Source organism: Megascapheus bottae, chromosome 10 (assembly GCF_031878675.1).
Source record: "Megascapheus bottae isolate mThoBot1 chromosome 10, mThoBot2.hap1, whole genome shotgun sequence".
Taxonomy (NCBI): domain Eukaryota; kingdom Metazoa; phylum Chordata; class Mammalia; order Rodentia; family Geomyidae; genus Megascapheus; species Megascapheus bottae.
The window spans coordinates 41,908,207-41,925,675 of record NC_143518.1 but is presented as its reverse complement, the minus strand read 5'-3'; the positions used below and the strand labels follow the sequence as shown (position 1 = coordinate 41,925,675).

Sequence of the window (17,469 nt, the reverse complement as noted above, 5' to 3'; positions counted from 1 at the left end):
GGGTGTTGTTCCTGAGCTCTTCAGCTCAAGGCTACGGCTCTACCCCTGAGCCACAGCCCCACTTTCCGTTTTCTAGTGATTAATTGGAGATAAGTCTCACGGACTTTAGTGCCCAAGCTGGCTTTGAACAGAGAGCCTCAGATCTCAGTCTCCTGAGTAGCTGGGATTACAGGCATGAGCCACTGCGCCTGGCTTGGACTATTCTTGTATGTGCCTCTGATTCATGGTGTCCATAATTATTGTCAAGTTAGTTTTCTCCTTCCCTCCTTCCCTCCCCCCCGAACTCACAGGGCTTGTACTCAGGGCCTAGGTGCCATTCCTGCACTTTTGTGCTCAAAACTTGTACCCTACTACTTTGAGCCTTTTCTAGTATTAATTGGAGAACAATTTCATGGACTTTCCTGCCTAGCCCGGCTTCAAATCATGATCCTAAGATTTCTACCTCCTGAGTAGCTATGATTACAGGTGCAAACCACTGGTGTTTGGCTTCAAATGTCAAGTTTTAAATAGAAATGCAGATATTGGGAGCCAGGAGTTCAACCTAGTGGTAGAGTGCTTGCCTAGCATGCACAAAGACCTGGGTTAGATTCCTCAGTACCACATACATAGAAAAAAAGCCAGAACTGGTGATGTGGCTCAAGTGGCAGAGCTCTAGCCTTGAGAAAGCTCAAGAACAGTACTCTGGCCCTGAGTTCAAGCTCCAGGGCTGGCAAAATAAATAAAATAAAAAATACAAAAATAAAAAATGAAATGTGCATCCATTGGTTTGAGCTTAAAATTAAAGATCAAGGAATGTGAAAATTGTGGAGAAAATGAAACGGGAAGCTAAAGATGGTCTAAGTACATTATACACATGAAAATGTCACAATGAAATCCATTCCAGCATTTAATAAAAAACAAAAACCTGTCAGATACTAATTCATCAGCTAGCCAGCTCTGCCACCTTCCAAGTAACTTATTTCCATACAACTTCCTCACCTGCACTGAAATGAACTTCCACTAAATGCATTGAATGAGTGATTCAACTAGATTCCCCAGAAACATCTTGAAATCACAGGAATGAGAAACCTTAAACGGCACTAAAATAGTCATGGGGTCCACTTGTGCCTTAGGGCATAGAGCTTTGAGCTTAATACCTGTTGAAGGGAGGACACACCGTAACTCCCTGGCTGAGTCAGGAGAGAAAGAAACATCCTGAGTTGTTGAAAATGTATTTGGAAAGCTAAGAGAATGAGTCACATATGGAGACAAGATTCCCTCCCCGTAGCGCAGCGTCCCCTGGCTCCCTGTCCCCAGCACCAATATCTCTGTGCTGTCTACATCTCTGGACCTTGTTTATCTAACTTGAGACAATCAGTTGAGACAATACTACAGTTGAACCTTCTAATCAAAGTTGGGTAAAATGGGCAAATAGTTTCAATCTGCACCGTGACTGCTGAGGCAGTGGGAGGGGAGAGGGAGAGGTGTGTGTGTTATTTCTCCTTTGGTGTTTCATTCATGCATCCACAAGCAGCTTTAATTCCATTCCCTGGCAGGAGTCCAGCACGCAGGTTGGTGTATCATGAGGAAAGATGTCACTTTTTCTCTGCTGGCCACAAGCAGAAACTTTTTTTATGTGTGCCACTACTGGGGCTTGAACCCAGAAACTGACACTCTTGTTTGACTTTGACCGCTTGAGGCAAGCCTCCAGTTCTCCGCAAGCTTTTGTTGTTGTTTTTTATTACTAAGAGATCACATTTCTCCTTCACAAACACAGAACTTAAGAAGGAATGGAAACTAAAAGAGAAAAGGAAGAATGGATATTTCTTTTCTTGCTAAGCCCCAACTAAGATTTAGGTATTGATAAAACATTCAGATCAAATACCCTAAATCTCTCATTTTGTAAGCCACCTTCTCCTCTATCTTCTACATTGGCTACATAACAAAGGGATGGATGGGTTACCCTGCCCTGTGTACCAAAATTCTTGCTTTCTCCCTAAATGACAGAAATGGGGAGGCCAGCTGTACCCCATATTAGAACTCCCTTTCTTCCTTAGAAAGTCACAGCCCCATATTACCTTCTCCCCTGAATGGTGTGCTTAGTCTTGTTCTCTTCACTCTGGAGCCTCAATGGAACATGCCAACTGTTTTAGAGTATTTCTGGGCTGGGATTTTTCCTTGGTCCCCCCCTTCCCCCCAATACTGATAAAGTCAGGCTCTGTGGGACTCCCGCACTCATGGCTCTTTTCTCCCACATTCACTGCCCTTCTCCCCGTAGCAAATCTATTTCAAGAACAGCACTTAGCGAACAACTAACATTGAGCCCTCAGCCTGCTCTGAGAGCCAGAGGAGCTGTTTGCGTCAGTTGTAGTTCCAGTTGCTTTTACTGGGCACCAGGTCTCCAGCCACATTCAAATAAGGCATTTATCTACAGAGCGGAATTAAAACCCCTCATTAATGAATCCATCTACTACTTCTCCATGATGCCCACCCAACATCAACCATAGTTAAGGAGGAAGATAGTCAGGAATACTTTTTCATGAACTCTAAATTCAAATTCATATTCATCAACTCTCCCACCCTACCCTCTCAATCACACCCACAGGGTTTCATTGAGATTTCTCCCAACAGTTATTTGGAAAGAAAAAAAAAAAAAAGGTGAAACAAAACAAGGTCAAAGTCTTGGTGTTCAGGCTAAGGGGCTCCATGCGCTAGGAAACCAACAGGCAGGGGCTTCTGCCTCTCCAGCCCACTCCCAAGCCACCACCTGACCCTGGCTGTAAAAGCAGGGAGGGGCAGGAGTCGGCACAGGACCTGGGGGGGCAGGGGGCGGCATCTCAGGATCTGGCAGAGCCCCAGGCGGCATCATTCAACTTGGCCACTGTGGACAAACACAGAAGAAAAAACAACACACACACACACAAAAAACACTGTCAAGTAATAGGGGAAAACCTTGAATTGCATCCCAATCTCCCATGATTCCTCCACGTAAGCATTAGACTACCCATCACAGGCTTCCTTTCTTTCTACCCCTCTCTCTCTTTCTTTGGTGATACCGGGGACTGAAGTGAGGACCTCTACCAGTTGAGCCATACTTCTTGCCTTTTGTTTTTGAGACAAGTCTTACCAACTTTGCCCAGGCTGCCCTTAAAGCTGTGATCCTCCTGCTTCTGCCTCCTGAGAAGCAGCACTCATTACAACCTGTGCCTTTGTCTTAGGCATCAGGGAATTGCAGAACTGATTTTAAAGAGAGGGAGAATTTCAGTTTCTTCCTATCTATAATAGAACACACCAAGTAAATAGATGTCTTTGAGAAGTAAAACTGCAGGCTATGTCAGAGGCAGGACGGAAGACCCTCCAGCACTGGAGGCCACACCATGGTGGGGTGGTCACCGTGTGGCGGCCAGCGCCAGACCCTGCATATGCTGCGTGGCGTGACTAGGAGCATCTGAGATCATCAAAACATTTGCATTTGGATTTTACGAAGACTTTCGTCAAGGAAGCTATGTACTTCAGGCTGTGGAAACAGATGGGGGCAAAGATAAAACTAGCTTGTTTCTTTGTTTTCTTACAGATGACCTGGTAGAGTGAGACTAATAGTTTGATTTTTTTTTGGGGGGGGGTTGCCAGTCCTGGGGCTTGAACTTAGGGTTTAGGCACTGGGAACTGCCCAAGTTTTTCTTTCTTTTTCTGCTCCCTCAAGCCTAGCATTCTACCACTTGGGCCATAACTTACTTCTGGCTTTTTTCTTTTTGCTGGTCCTGGACTTTGAATTTGGGGCCTGGGCCCTGTCCCTAAGCTCCTGTTGTGCCAGGCTAACACTCTACCACTTAAGCTACAGAACTACTTCTGGCACTTTCTGTGATTAATTGGAAATAAGAGTCTGAAAGACTTTCCTGCCCAGGCTAGCTTCCCAGGAATGAGCCACTGCTGCCCAGCTACTTCTGCCTTTTTGACAGTTAAGAGTCTCATAGACTTTGCTGCTTGGGCCAGCATTAAATCACAATTCTCAGTCTTCTGAGAAGCTAGGACCACAGTCATGAGCCACTGGCACCTGGCCAGCATGATTTTCTTATTTTTTCTATTCCTTCCTAAAAGCCAGACTCATTGTGAATATCTTTAAGACTCCAATTTGACTGAAAGAGACGGCAGCTCAAGACAGAAAAGAAAAAAGTACAGATTCGAGAGGATCAGAGATGAAGAAAACGTACAAAATTATATATATATTTATATATATAATAACATGACATATCTATGTACAACATGGCTGGGACAGCTGAGGAAACTGTACAGTGATGTTGAGCACTCCCCTTCCCACATGGACTTTAGATCAAGGGTGAGAGCACGAGAAAATGGAGCAAGAAACACACGAATTATATACAATTACAGGTGACAGTCAAGGAGTTGGGGGGTGGGGGGCAGGGTGTCCAGGGATCCTGCTCTCTCCATTCCTTCCTCACCAACCTTTTCCTAACCAAACTGCGAGACAGCCAGCAAGTGGGACTGGCCAGTCGGCAGAATATCCATACCTCCTCCCCACCAGCACCCAGCAAGTCATTCTCAATGAGCTTAGGGTTTGGCAAATCAGAATTTGTGAGATGAAGGGCAAGAGAGGAGTAGAGAATCTTGTTCTCTGAACAGTTAATTCTCAGCCTGGTGCTCTCGGTCACAAACAGCAGGCTACGTTCAGTAAGACTGAGGCCATGCTGGTGAGGAGGAGATGAAAGAGCCTGCTTCTCCCACAGGCTGTGAGTCAGCACAGCTGCCTCCTGTTGCACAAGGGCTGGCTTACTAAGAGGAGAAGGCATACTTCTCAGTCTTCCCTTTCTAAACCCTTTGCCCAGCTTCTTTTAAATGAATCATCTAACAACACACTGCTCCAGCCCTGCAGCAGCACTAAGTCCAGGGCTAGCTCAGTGTATCCCCTCCCTTTCTTCCTTTCGCCCTAACAACACACCAGGCATCCACATGACATCTGAGACATGGGTATCCATCGGGGCATAAATGAGCCTGGCTAGCTTTTTCAAGGTGTTTTTTTTTTTTTTGTCTGTTTCTTTTTAAATGAGCCTCAAGACCATGATACACCTATAAGGTCTGTTGCCTAAATTTATAGCCCTCAAATCCCAAACTTCCTACCTCCTCCTGTAGCCTTAAAATGTGTTCTCTCTGTGGTACATTCCCAGAATCATCACGTGGAAGCTCATCTATGGGGCCTTCTGCACTTTTAGTTTTATGACATAGCACAGAATTTTTAAGCTGGCAGGTACAGGATTTTAGAATCAGAATCAATTTTATACAGTTAACTCTATTTCATGGCTGAGGAAGCAGAAACACAGACAGGCTAAACAATCCGGCCAAGGTTATACATCAGTTACTGAAAAGACTAAATGGAAACAGAACCCAGATAAGCTGATTTCTAAACCATTGCTCTTGTCACTATCCCATAATACTTTCAAAAGCAACATGCTGGGAGAGAGAGAAGGTAGCCATTTGCCACGGGTAATGTTCATCCATCTCATATCATTTGTAAGAGATGTTGAGGAAGGAAAGTGGGCACTATAGTTTTAGGCAGGCAAATTAGTTTTCCTTTTCTGAAGGTTCTACACCTGCCATAATGGAAACATGAAGCAATAGCAGCCTAAGGGACGTAACACTTAGAAGCACAGAAAATAAGACTCGTTCCATCTGCCTTTCCCAACTAGGTCAGGTCAGGTGAGCCTTGGGATATTAAATCTGTCACATCACTCCAAGGTTCAGCCTAGCCAATTTCGGGACTTTCTCTACCAAAAGAAGAAATCCTATCACCCAGTTACTCACACAAGACAAAGCATTGTCCGTATCATCCAATCCTAATCTCTCCTATTTCTGGGCCCCTATCTGGGCTATGTGAGAATGTAGGTATCTCAGTTAACTAAAAGAATGAACTTAGAGCCTCTCTTCAACCTACATTACCTTCTTAGCAGATCCCTGCAGAATCCATTTTTTTTTTTCTGGTTAGCAAGCTGGAAAGATCTGACTAGTCGCCCATTCCATCCCTGCCTACGATGTATGGAAGTTCAGTGGTGAGGAAGGGGAGGGGAAGAGGGCCCAGGTTACCCCGCAAGCTTGCTGGTGACGAGTGAGGACTTTCTCTGGGGCAGATCCTGCGGGGTGGGGATGTGGTCACCAGTCACCAGGTTCTTGTCTGGTCCTGCACTTGGCAGCTGCTTATTCTTCATCTTGGCTTTGGCCATGTTGTAGTCTCCTGAGTCAAAGTATTTTTGCTTGAAGAGACAAGAGGGAGGGGCGCGGGTGAGTGAGGAGCTCTTACAGTCCACAAAAGTAGGAAGACTCACATCTCGCATGCCTTATAAACTCTCTCTCACACTGAGATCTTTCAAGAACTCTTCCTCAGGCACACACTAGAATATTAATTACATGCTCTCATATCTTCTTAGTGCTCTGACTTTTACAGCTTTGTAAGTAGTTTCCCAGTAACAATACATGTTTTCCCAAGTCCAGGGACAGCTCCTATATACTCAGTACAAGATGGTTCAACTAGAATCACTATTATTTATGTGTTTGTGTGTGTGTGTGTGTGTGTGGTATTGGGACCTGAACTCAGGACCTTGAATTATCATTTGGCTTGTTCACTTAAAACTGACACTATCACGAGCTACACCTTCACTTCTGACTTTTTGGTGGTTAATTGGAAATGAGAGTCTCAGGGCTCAGTCTCAGTCTGCACAGGCTGGCTTTGAACAATGATCCTCAAATCTCGGTTCCTAGCTCCTCAATAGAAGGATCACAGGTGTGAGTCACCAGAGTGTGGCTCAACTAGAATTATTTGCTTCACTGATCAACCTTCCTCAGGACCTTACTAAGGGAAAAGCAATAGCTTGGTGCAGGAGAAACAAGAATAGATAACAGACACAGAAGACCAACCTGAAGCCAGTGAGCTCTCAGACAAGGACTAGGGACTGGGCTTGTTTAGGAGGCTCCTGTGCTTTCTTTCTCCCACCACTCCCACACATGTTCCAGGGCTATGACAGCCTGCCCACGCCTGCCTTGCTATGGAGAGGTAAACTGCAAACAGCATCATGTTATCATCTGTGACTAAGACTCAATAACCAGGATTCTCCACAGGAATCGGTTTCAGTCTCCACTCCATCCACACCAAGTAGCACATTCCAACTTAATGCCTTACAATCCTTCAGTCAACTTAAGGTACCAAGAAACATCATAAAGAGTAGGATGGGACCTGGTACAATGGCTCACGCCTCTAATCCTAGCTACTCAGGAGGCTGAGATCTGAGGATGGAGGTTCAAAGCCAGCCCAGACACTAAAGTCTATGAGACTCTCATCTCCAATTAACTACTAGAAAACCAGAAATGGGGCTAAGGCTCAAGGGGTGGGGCAGTAGCCTTGAGCTGAAGAGCTCAGGGACAGTGCCCATGCCCAGAGTTCAAGTTCCATGACTGACCAAAAAAAAAAAAAAAAGAGTAGAATGGGGGCCAGGAGTTTGGCCTAGTGGTAGAGTTCTTGCCTAACATGCAGGAAGACTCTGGTTTGATTCCTCAGTACCATATACATAGAAAAAAGCTGGGAGTGGTGTTGTGGCTCAAGGGGTAGAGTAGTAGCCTTGAGCTAAAGAACTCAGGGAGTGCCCAGGCCCAGAGTTCAAGTTCCATGACTGACCAAAAAAAAAAAAAAAAAGAGTAGGATGAAGGTCAGGAGTTAGATCTCGTGGTAGAGTGCTTGCTTAGCATGCAGGAAGACCTGAATTCAATTACTCAGTACCACATACACAGAAAAAAAGCCAGAAGTGGTGCTGTGGCTCAAGTGGTAGAGTCTAAGGACAGTTCTCAGGCCCTGAATTCAACTCCGGGGATTGGCAAAACAACAACAAAAACAACCTTTTGCATGCTAAACAAGGGTTCTGCCACTTAAGCTCCATTCCTAGCTCAGGGAGACGACTGTAGACATGAAAAATAAAGCCTCTTGAGGGAGTATATTTGATGTCTAGTGCTAACTTCAAAGTTCTGAAGAAATCTATTTCAAATTAAAGATTTATGCAGGACAGCTAGTTTTACATTTTTCTGACTGATGCACCCCCACATTTATCAGTACTCCCCTAAATCCTCTTACCATCCAAACAGGCTGATGCCTGGGAGTCCGCTGCATTCCCATCTCTAACATTCTTCCTTTAATGCCTGTCCTACTACAAGCCCAAATGCCCTACTATGGCCCAAATTCTATGAAGGCCATCAGAAGGAAATGATACTGTATCAGTTTTTTTTTATAATAACCTGTATTGCTTTTTTCAAGTTTGTTTCTTCTTTGTTACTGACCAACAATAAAATCTACAAAAAATCTCCAGACTTCATCCAAACAACCTTTCATTCAAAGAGGGTAAGAGAGAGATGTCCCTACCCCTTTCTGGAGTCTCTTCATCAGGAAGTCAGAGCCTCCAGGCTTTTGTCCTAGGCTTGGATATTTGGCCTTTAGCTTTGCCTCCTCAGCTCTCTCAGGAAGAATACCTTCTTTTTCCTGGGTGTCCTAAAGGAAACAAATCAAATGAAGTTAAAAGGCTGAGAAACTGCTTTTACTAACTGAAAATTCTCCTCCTATCAACTTTTTCTGGAGATCTACCCCTTAAAAAAAAACACAAAAAAACCCCTCTATTCACTCTGCTATTCAAGATAGACCTTTGTTCAAAGTCCTAAAGCCAAATACTTGGAAAAGAAAAGGAAAAGCTGCTTTTCACACCAAACTCAAGGACCTACCTAGAAACTTGTGAGCATTGGGGTCAAAGGTGATGCCTAAATACAGCACTTGAATCAGAGAGAGAGATATACCTTACTCAGCAGAGATGGTAGGGAAGAAAATAAAACAAAAGCAGGCCAGTGCTTCTAGTGATAAATGTAACAACCATGCCTTGCAGGTAGAAGGAGCTGTCTTCTGACAGCCATTTGATCTTCCTGTGGAGATGGCTAGCTATGTGGTCTTCTCCAAAGATCTCTACTGAGTAATTGCATATCATTGCTTCAACATTTCCATAAATATTGTGATAGGAAGGTGACAGGCGAAAAGAAAAAATAAGAGAAAACTCAAGTAACAGTGGCTTCATCAGTATTCACACATTGGTTTTCATTAAAAAAAAAAAAAAATCGCTGGGCACTGGTGGCTCACACCTGTGATCCTAGCTACTCAGTAGACTCATCTCTAAGAAGCCACCAAAAAACTTGGAAGTGATGCTGTGGCTCAAATGGTAGAGCTCAGTGACAGCGCCCAGGACTAGAGTTCAAGCCCCAGAACAACAACAAAAATCAATGCCTATTCTGAGGGTGGGGTAAGTGACTTAAGTTTGGGAAAATGCCAGGAGCACAGATGGCTCACATTGTCTCTCATTTTCTGGGTACCTTGTTGCTCTTTCCTGATTTTTTTTTTTTTGGTACTGGGGATCCAAACCAGGACGTAGCATTTGTTAGGCAAGCAATTTTTCACTGAGCTACATCCCAGCCCTTCTTTCCTGATTTTTTAAGGGCCTGAAGTCAACATATGCATTAGTGGATTTTCCCTAGAAAATGATCTATAGGTGTAACACCAAGTGTATTACAAGAGTATTAGAGCACAATACTAAACGTTATAAATCTAATACAAATCCCCCCTAAAGGAATGTATTTGACGTTAGTGGCTTTTTTTTTTTATCACAGAATTGCAGGTAGATTCTCACTGCTTCGGAAGTCTAAGGGAAAAATGGAGGTGTCTTTCTTGTCACGACTCTGTCAGTGTCTTTTCTAGGATAAATCTCCATATTATGACTGGAAATCTAGTCTTCTTTCTTCTTCTTCGGTCCTCACTGAAGGTGAACAACAGATCCATAATAATAAAAACAAGTCTGAGAAAGTTTCCACTTTAGCCATGGTAATAATTATTCTACTCCCCTCCCCCAATGCTATTTTGTTGTTGTTGTCGTTTAAACATCTTTACTTTGACTGTATCTTTCCGCAGATTGAGGATGGAGGCCCAAGCTTGCCTTGATGTCCATTTACCTCTACAAACCAAATATTACTCCACAATCCAGGACCACCAACCCCCTCCCCCTCACTCGTCATCCACCTAGTCTTTCCAAATACTCGCCCACATCCACGTTTGACCAATTAAACCATCGTTTCCACGGCTGGAGCAGTAGGCCCACTGACCAATCAGAAAGAGCTTAGCAGAGACTGACATATAACCTAACTAATCAGAACCCGAGAAGAGGACGGCGTTGCGGCTCACCCAGCGTGACGCAAGAAGTGGCCAACCCCTGCAGAACCTGAGGCCATGGCGACCAATCGCACCGGTGGGAGACTGTTTCCCGCCCCATCGCCGCCGCCCCCAGCTCACCCGCCGGCATCCCTTCCATTTCACCTGCTTTTCCTCTCCGGTCTCCTCCGCAGGGTTCTCTTCTTCTTGTTTCTGGGACATGGCAGGGCCGGGACTGTGGAGTGTAGGGGGCCCGGGAATTCAACCGGAGAAGGGAAGGGGGAGGGGAGACGGGGACAACCAGCGCTGCTGCTTCGGCTCCTGTCACTATGGTTGCTCAGTCAAAATGGCGGCCTTTGCCCGTGACGTTGAGACCGCCTCTTCCTATGGGAGCCAATGAGGGCGGGAGGGATGGAGCAATGATGTAACGATCTACCAATAGCTGCTGGCTAAAGGTGGGCTCTATTAAAGTGATCGACAAGCTGGAGGGCAAACCAGGGAAGGGATTGAGCCATCGGGACCAATTAGAATATTTTAGAGTATAGGAGAGGCGGGACTAGGAGCTTTGACAGTTTTGCTTCGAGTCTGGGCTCAGACTTTACCTCCCAGTGCTTGCTAGGCAAGAAACTACTGCAGAGCCAAAGGCTGTAAAAACACTCTCTTGTCCTCAGGTGGGGTGGGTTAAACTGCGCAATGTTAACAAGAAATTCTCAATCTGCAGGAATCAGAATTGGTGATCAAAATGAACTTCAAAGTGATGCTTAACAGTTTTCTGCTATTCCAACCTCAGTTCCACCAGAACAAAAATAAGAACACTGTGGTTTATGTTCCATAATCTGTGCAAGACTTTATAACTGTTCACGGTCATCCCATAGAAACTTAATGCCTTAAAACTGGGATCACAGGGCTAGGAGTTTGGCCTAGTGGTTAAAGTGCTTGCCTAGCATGCATGAAGACCCGGGTTCGATTCCTCGGTACCACATACATACAAAAAAAGCCGGAAGTGGTGCTGAGGCCCAAGTGGTAGAGCTCTAGCCTTGAGAAAGTCCAAGGACAGTGCTCAGGCCCTGAGCTCAAGCCCAGGACTGGCAAAAACAACAAAAAAAACTGGGATCACAGTTTTAGGTACATGATAAACATTTTGCAAATGTTGTTAAAGTAAATAAAAACACAGTTAAAAAGTAGTTCTTGGGCCGGGAGTTTGGCCTAGTGGTAGAGTGCTTGCCAGCATGCGCGAAGACCGGGGTTCGATTCCTTGGTACCACATACATTAAAAAAAGATCTGGGAGTGGTGCTGTGGTGGTGCTGTGGCTCAAGTGGTAGAGTGCTAGCCTTGAGAAAGCCCAAGGACTGAGAAGAAAAAAAAAAAAGGTAGTTCTTGAGCATCTGCCAGGAGATGAGACAATACTTTTATTTTTGTCTTCATTGGCTTTGTTGCTGCTAGTGGGACTTAAACTCGGGGCTTTTTCATTGACAGCTTACTGCTCGACCATTTCAGCCTGCAGTTAAGTAAGTCGGGTAAAGATCTTTTTGGACAATGTCACCCCTTCCCTCACTTTGTTTTTCCCTCCTGTCCCCGCCTACAAGTTGATAGCTCATTTTCAACGTAGTGTCTAGTGAGTACCAACCACTGCTACCTTTGTTCACTCTTTGTCCCTCCATTTCTGTTTTGCTGATGATTTTGGAGACAGGGTCTTGTGGCCTTTACTGCCCCAGAGGTTGCAGTGAGCCACAATCTTCTGAATCTCAGCCTCCCAAGTAGCTAAGATTATAGGAATGAGTCACTGGTGCCCCATCTTTTTTATTTTGTTTATTTATTTTTAGTTCTTTTTTAATTAAAGAATTTATTAACATTGATTTTTACATCATTTACCTTATTTTTTAAATTGATCTAATATCAATAACACTGCTAACTTCATAACAGGAATATTTTAGTCAACTTTTTGTGAAAGCTTCGGCACTATTTGTTCATTGTTCTGTATCATTAGCTGCACTTAAGGTGGAAAAGTTTGTGGAACATTGTAATATACAGACTGTTATCATATATATATATATATATTAACAATTCCTGGATTGAACTATGGGCCTGAGCTCTCTCCTTGGTTTTTCTCAAGGCTAGCATTCTACCACTTGAGTTACAGCACCACTTCCGGCTTTTTCTATATATGTGGTACCAAGGAATTGAACCTGGGTCTTCCTGCATGCTAGGCAAGCACTCTACCACTAGGCCAAACTCCCAGCCTATGAGATCAAAGAAAGACTTATAATCAGTGTAGGGATTCCAGCCTCCCTGCCCCCAAACCCAATACTTTGTAGCAAAGGTGGTATTGGAAAAGAAATTTCTGGCAGGTGCTGGTCCTGGGACTTGAACTCAGGGCCTGGGTGTTGCTACCATCCCTGAGCCTTTTTACTCAAGGCTTTCTGCTTTACTGCTTGAGCCTCGGCTTCACTTCTGGATTTGATGGTTAATTGGAGATGAGTGTCTCAAACTGCCTGAAATGGTTTACAACCTCAATCCTCAGATCTCAGACTCTTGAGTAGCTAAGACTACAGGTGTGAGCCACCAATTGAGAGGCTAAAAATTGTAACCACCATTCTGTAGTCACTAACTAAGTGCTAATTCTGCTTCTGTAACCCCTTCACTGCCTTATTGCTGAGGCCCTATGTTGTGCTGTGACCCTTCTCCCACTTCTGCCCTACTGCTAGGAAAAAGCCTAGTGCAGAACAATTCCCAGAACCACAGATGGCGCTTATCTCTACAATACCAGAACAGCCCCTCCTGGAGTCTGGCAATCACTTTCTAGACCACAAACCCTCAAGTTTAGCTCGCATCCTCTTGAGTCACCCTAGTGGTGTCACTCAACCAGTTCAAAGTACTGTGATGTGTGCTCAGCCCCTGCTTTTTCCCTCCAAAAATGCATAAAGGGTGCTGTACCCCTGGGCTCGGGGCCTCTCAGCATCATGGGTTGCGGTCGTGTGCGTGGGAGACCCAAGCTCCAGCCTGCAATAAAGACTCCTTTGCTTTTACAATGGTGACGGTCTCTGATGGTCTTTCGGGACAAGGCTTCCAGAACTCCAGCATAACACAATAACTAGCTGGAAATGAAACTTAAAGACTTAACTAACCAGGTAGAGATGAAGCCAGAGTGTGGCAGAACTGCCATTACAAAAATTGAGTTGGAGGCCGGGAGTTTGGCCTAGTGGTAGACCAGGGTTCCATTCTTTGGTACCACATACATAGAAAAAAGCCGGAAGTGGTGCTGAGGCTCAAGTGGTAGAGCTCTATCTAGCCTTAGGAAAGTCCAAGGACAGTGCTCAGGCCCTGAGCTCAAGCCCAGGACTGGCAAAAAAAAAAAAGATAAGAAATAGAGTAAGGAAGGGGGGAAAACAAGATGAGGGGCGGGGTGGGAGGGAGGGAAATGAGGACCAAGACATGAGAAAGGATATCAATGTTTGTGAAGTAATGCAACTTCTATCTGGTGAATATAATGTAACTCTTCTAGTAATTACAATTAAAAATACATGAAAAAAGTTAGAGAAATAACTTAAAAAGGAGGAGGCAGAAGCTTGGGTGAGGTGTCTCAGGCCGGTAATCCTAGCTACTCAGGAGGCTGAGATTTGAGTATCATGATTTAAAGTCAGCCCGGGCACTAAAGACCATGAGACTCTTATCTCCAATTAACCTCTAGAAAACTGGAAGTGGCACTGTAACTCAAGGGGTAAGGTGTAGCCTTGAGCTGAAGAGCTCTGGCACAGTGTTCAGGCCACAGTCCAAGATCCACGACCAAAAAAAAAAAAAATAATAAGGAATTAGTTTGGGAGTGGAACTGGAGGCAAAGAGAAAATGTGGTGTTCAGTTTTGAAACACTGGTTTGAATGACAGCTACTTGGTAGAGATAGGTAGGTAAACACAGGATAAACGATCCTTGAATTTTCCATGTCTGAAATTTTAGGGCTCTGGGAAATGTAGTTGTAGAATTTGGGAGAAAATACAGGATAAATATGCACTAATTTGGAGATTTTACGTAAGTAAACATGTCAGAGTAAATAGGATCATAAAAGAGAAAGAAGAAAAAAATAGTCCCAAGGCAGGAAACTAGGTAAAACTGACAAGAGATGCAGAGACAAATGATGATAGAAAAGAGGAGATACATTGAAAGCCAGAGGTTGCCTATGCGAAGCATGACATACACGTTAAAAATGAAGTGGACAAAGGTCAATCACAAGATGTTAAAGAGTGAAGACGTAATTAGAAATATTTAGTAGTAAAGCAGAGATGAATTTGGGCAATGCATTGAGGGAATCAACAGGTTTTCTTTTTTTTTCTTTTGCTGGTCCTGGGGCTTGAACTCAGAGCCTGGACTCTGTTCTTGAGTCTCTCTGTGCTCAAGGCCAGTGCTCTACCACTTGAGCCACAGTGCTACTGGTTAATAGTGTTTGTCTCTGAGTTCCTGGCTGCTGTTCCCCAAGCCTCCAGTCTAAGAAAGACCTAGTTTTGTGATCTAAGAGCAGAAGAACTGGAAGTGTCAGTAGACAGAGCAGCAGCAGCTCAGCGTTGGCAGAACTAAGCGACGCCAAAGCCTAGGTTTCAGTGTGAGGTAAATTTCAATTTGTATCATGCATCATTAGAGCGAAATTATAGGTATGACAAGTTCTGTCGTGTACTGATTATAATTAGTAACTGATGTGACACGGTTGTCACAGTCCCATCATCAAGGTGAAGCTATGCGCTTCCGGTTTTAGAGCCTACGATTAGGGAGCAAGGTGAAGCAAGCGGTGTTGGATGGGAGCCACATATCAACAGAAATATTTGGGTGTGCCTTGCCAAGGCACAGACATAGCTATGTGATTCTTACTGAGTGAGTTGTATTCTACATGTTTAAGGATCATTTCTTGTGGCGTAGGCTAAGGAAGGTTTCCGAGGTGGTAGACTCTAAATGGGGACAATGGGATGAATGGGAAGACTGCAGACTGGCAGAAGGGAAAGGAAAGACAAGGTAGAGGACTGCATATGTAAGGCTTGGAGGGCCATGCCCTCCGGTTGAGGACACGAGGAGTGGGAGAGAGAAACTAGCAAGAGGAATAACTAGGAGCCAGACCTGGAATGCCAGATTTCCAGAGGTGGAAAGAGGGAAATGAAATGGTCAGGTCCAGACAAGGCAGAAAAGCTTGCCAGATTTGGTCTCCAAAATAACCAGCCAAAAAGCAGGACTAGAAGTGAGGCTTAAGTGATAGAAGGGCTGGCTGGCAAGTGCGATGCCCTCAGTTCTAACTCTAGTACTGTTAATAGAAGAAGCTGGATGTGGTGATGTGACTGTCCTTCTGGCTACAATGAGAAGCCAAAAATAAACAGATTGTACCTAGTTCAGGGATCTGGGAGGAAATGAGAACCCACATAAAGACATAACCCGCTCAAAAAGGGGTGTGTTGGGCTGGGATGTGGCTCAGTGGATGTGCAACATCCTGGGTTTAGTCCCAGGTCCCAAACAAGAAAAGACAAAATAATAATAAAATAAAAAAGAAACAAAACAAAACAAAACAAAATAAATCAGGCACCTGAGTATATTCCACTCTGGGAGAAAGATAATAAAAAAGCAATTGAGGAGATATACAGTGGAACAAACACAGTCTATTCAATCATTGGCGCTGGCAAAACTGGGCAGCCAGATGCAGAAAACTAAAAACTGACCCCAGCCTTTCGCCATGCACAAGCATTAACTCAAAGTGGATCAAAGACCTCAATGTCAGACCAGAAACCGTGAAACTGCTACATGATAGAGTTGGAGAGACACTGGAATATACAGGCACAGGCAAAAGATTCCTGAACAGAATTCCAGGGTCACAGCAGATTGGAGAGAGACTCGATAAATGGGACTACCTAAAAATAAAAAGTTTCTGCACAGATAAAAGCACAGCCACAAAAGTAGAGAGACAGCCAACCAACTGGGAAAAGATATTTACCAATAATACATCTGACAAATGCTTAATATCCAATATCTACAGGGAACTCAAGAAACTAATCTCCCCCCAAACCCAACAAACCATTTACTAAATGGGCAAGGGAACTAAAGAGAGACTTATCAAAAGAAGAGATTAAAATGGCAGAAAAGCATATGAGAAAATGTTTATCATCCATGGTCATAAAGGAAATGCAAATAAAAGCAACCCTAAGATACCACCTTACCCCAAGAAGAATGGCCAAGATTTTGAACTCAGACAATGACAGATGCTGATGGGGTTGTGAATAAAAAGGAACTTACTACACTGCTGGTGGAAATGTAGACCAGTTCAGCCACTCTGGAAAGCAGTGTGGAGGTTTCTTAAAGAACTGAAAATAGACCTTCCCTATGATCCCGCCATACCACTTCTGGGCATCTATCCTGAACATCATGACCCAAGATATGATAAGGACACCTGCTCAGCTATGTTCATCTCTGAACTATTCACAATAGCCAGTGATGGAAACAATCCAGATGCCCTACTGCAGATGAATGGATACAAAAAATGTGTGTGTGTATATATATATATATATATATATATATATATACACAATGGAATTCTACATAGCCAACAGACAAGATAAAATAATGGCATTCGCAGGGAAATGGATGAACCTAGAGCGAATCATGTTGAGTGAAACAAGTGAAGACCTAAGGAACAAAAGACGCTATGTGGCTATTAAATCCAAACAGTACAAGAGCGAGGACTCAATATTTACATACCCAATGATATGGACATGGTACAGGAAATATAAACACTACATAGACCTAAAAACTTATGACTCTATAGACATAATGTTTTATTACATTAATACGTATCTATGATATGCAAACCCTTACCCTAATTTTGATTATGTTCTAAAAACTAAGTGCCAGTGATTGTATATAGAGATTCCCTTCTTGAATACTTGTTTGTTAAACACGTCATTTGAATATGATGTAAAAATCAATGTTAATAAATTCTTTAATAAAAAAAGTGTGAAACTAAAAAAAAAATAGGATAGGGAAAAGCTAACTCTTCCATAAGGATTTTATTATCTGATGTTTGCTTAAATATGACATCAAATAAATATGGGTTCCTTGCCTGAAAAAAAAAAGAGGAGGAGGAGGAGGAGAAGGGGGTGGAAGAGGAGGAGGAGGAGGAGGAGGAGGAGAAGAAGGGGAAGGAGAAGGAAAAGAAGAGGGAGAAGAGGGAGAAGGAGGAGGAGGAAGAGGAGAAGAAGAGGAAGAGGAAGAGGAGGAAAGAAAAAGCAGAGGCTG

General features: G+C 43.8%; 1 protein-coding gene across 2 annotated transcripts; it reads right to left on the bottom strand.

The window, feature by feature from the left end:
* Positions 1-873: 873 nt before the first annotated feature.
* Positions 874-10,573, bottom strand: Ensa (endosulfine alpha). 2 transcript variants are annotated; one of them, XM_090341076.1, is made up of 4 exons: positions 10,376-10,573; positions 8,393-8,518; positions 6,076-6,242; positions 874-2,860 (listed from the first exon to the last, which is right to left on the bottom strand). In XM_090341076.1, exons 1-4 carry the CDS (start codon positions 10,430-10,432, stop codon positions 2,845-2,847), a joined length of 366 nt encoding a protein of 121 aa, XP_090197202.1. In that variant the 5' UTR covers positions 10,433-10,573; the 3' UTR covers positions 874-2,844. The 2 variants fall into 2 exon arrangements, with proteins under 2 accessions (XP_090197202.1, XP_090197203.1); XM_090341077.1 differs by lacking the exon at positions 874-2,860 and having other exon boundaries at positions 4,177-6,242.
* Between the last annotated feature and the right edge of the window lie 6,896 nt (positions 10,574-17,469).

Bases quoted from the DNA above. Each gene is read 5' to 3' on its own strand.
- Ensa (XM_090341076.1), bottom strand. From the start codon at position 10,432: ATGTCCCAGAAACAAGAAGAAGAGAACCCTGCGGAGGAGACCGGAGAG. The intron at 8,519-10,375 runs GTGAAATGGAAG...TGTTTCCTTTAG, and splicing joins AGACCGGAGAGGAAAAGCAG to GACACCCAGGAAAAAGAAGG. The intron at 6,243-8,392 runs GTAGGGACATCT...TGTCTCTTCAAG, and splicing joins TGAAGAGACTCCAGAAAGGG to CAAAAATACTTTGACTCAGG.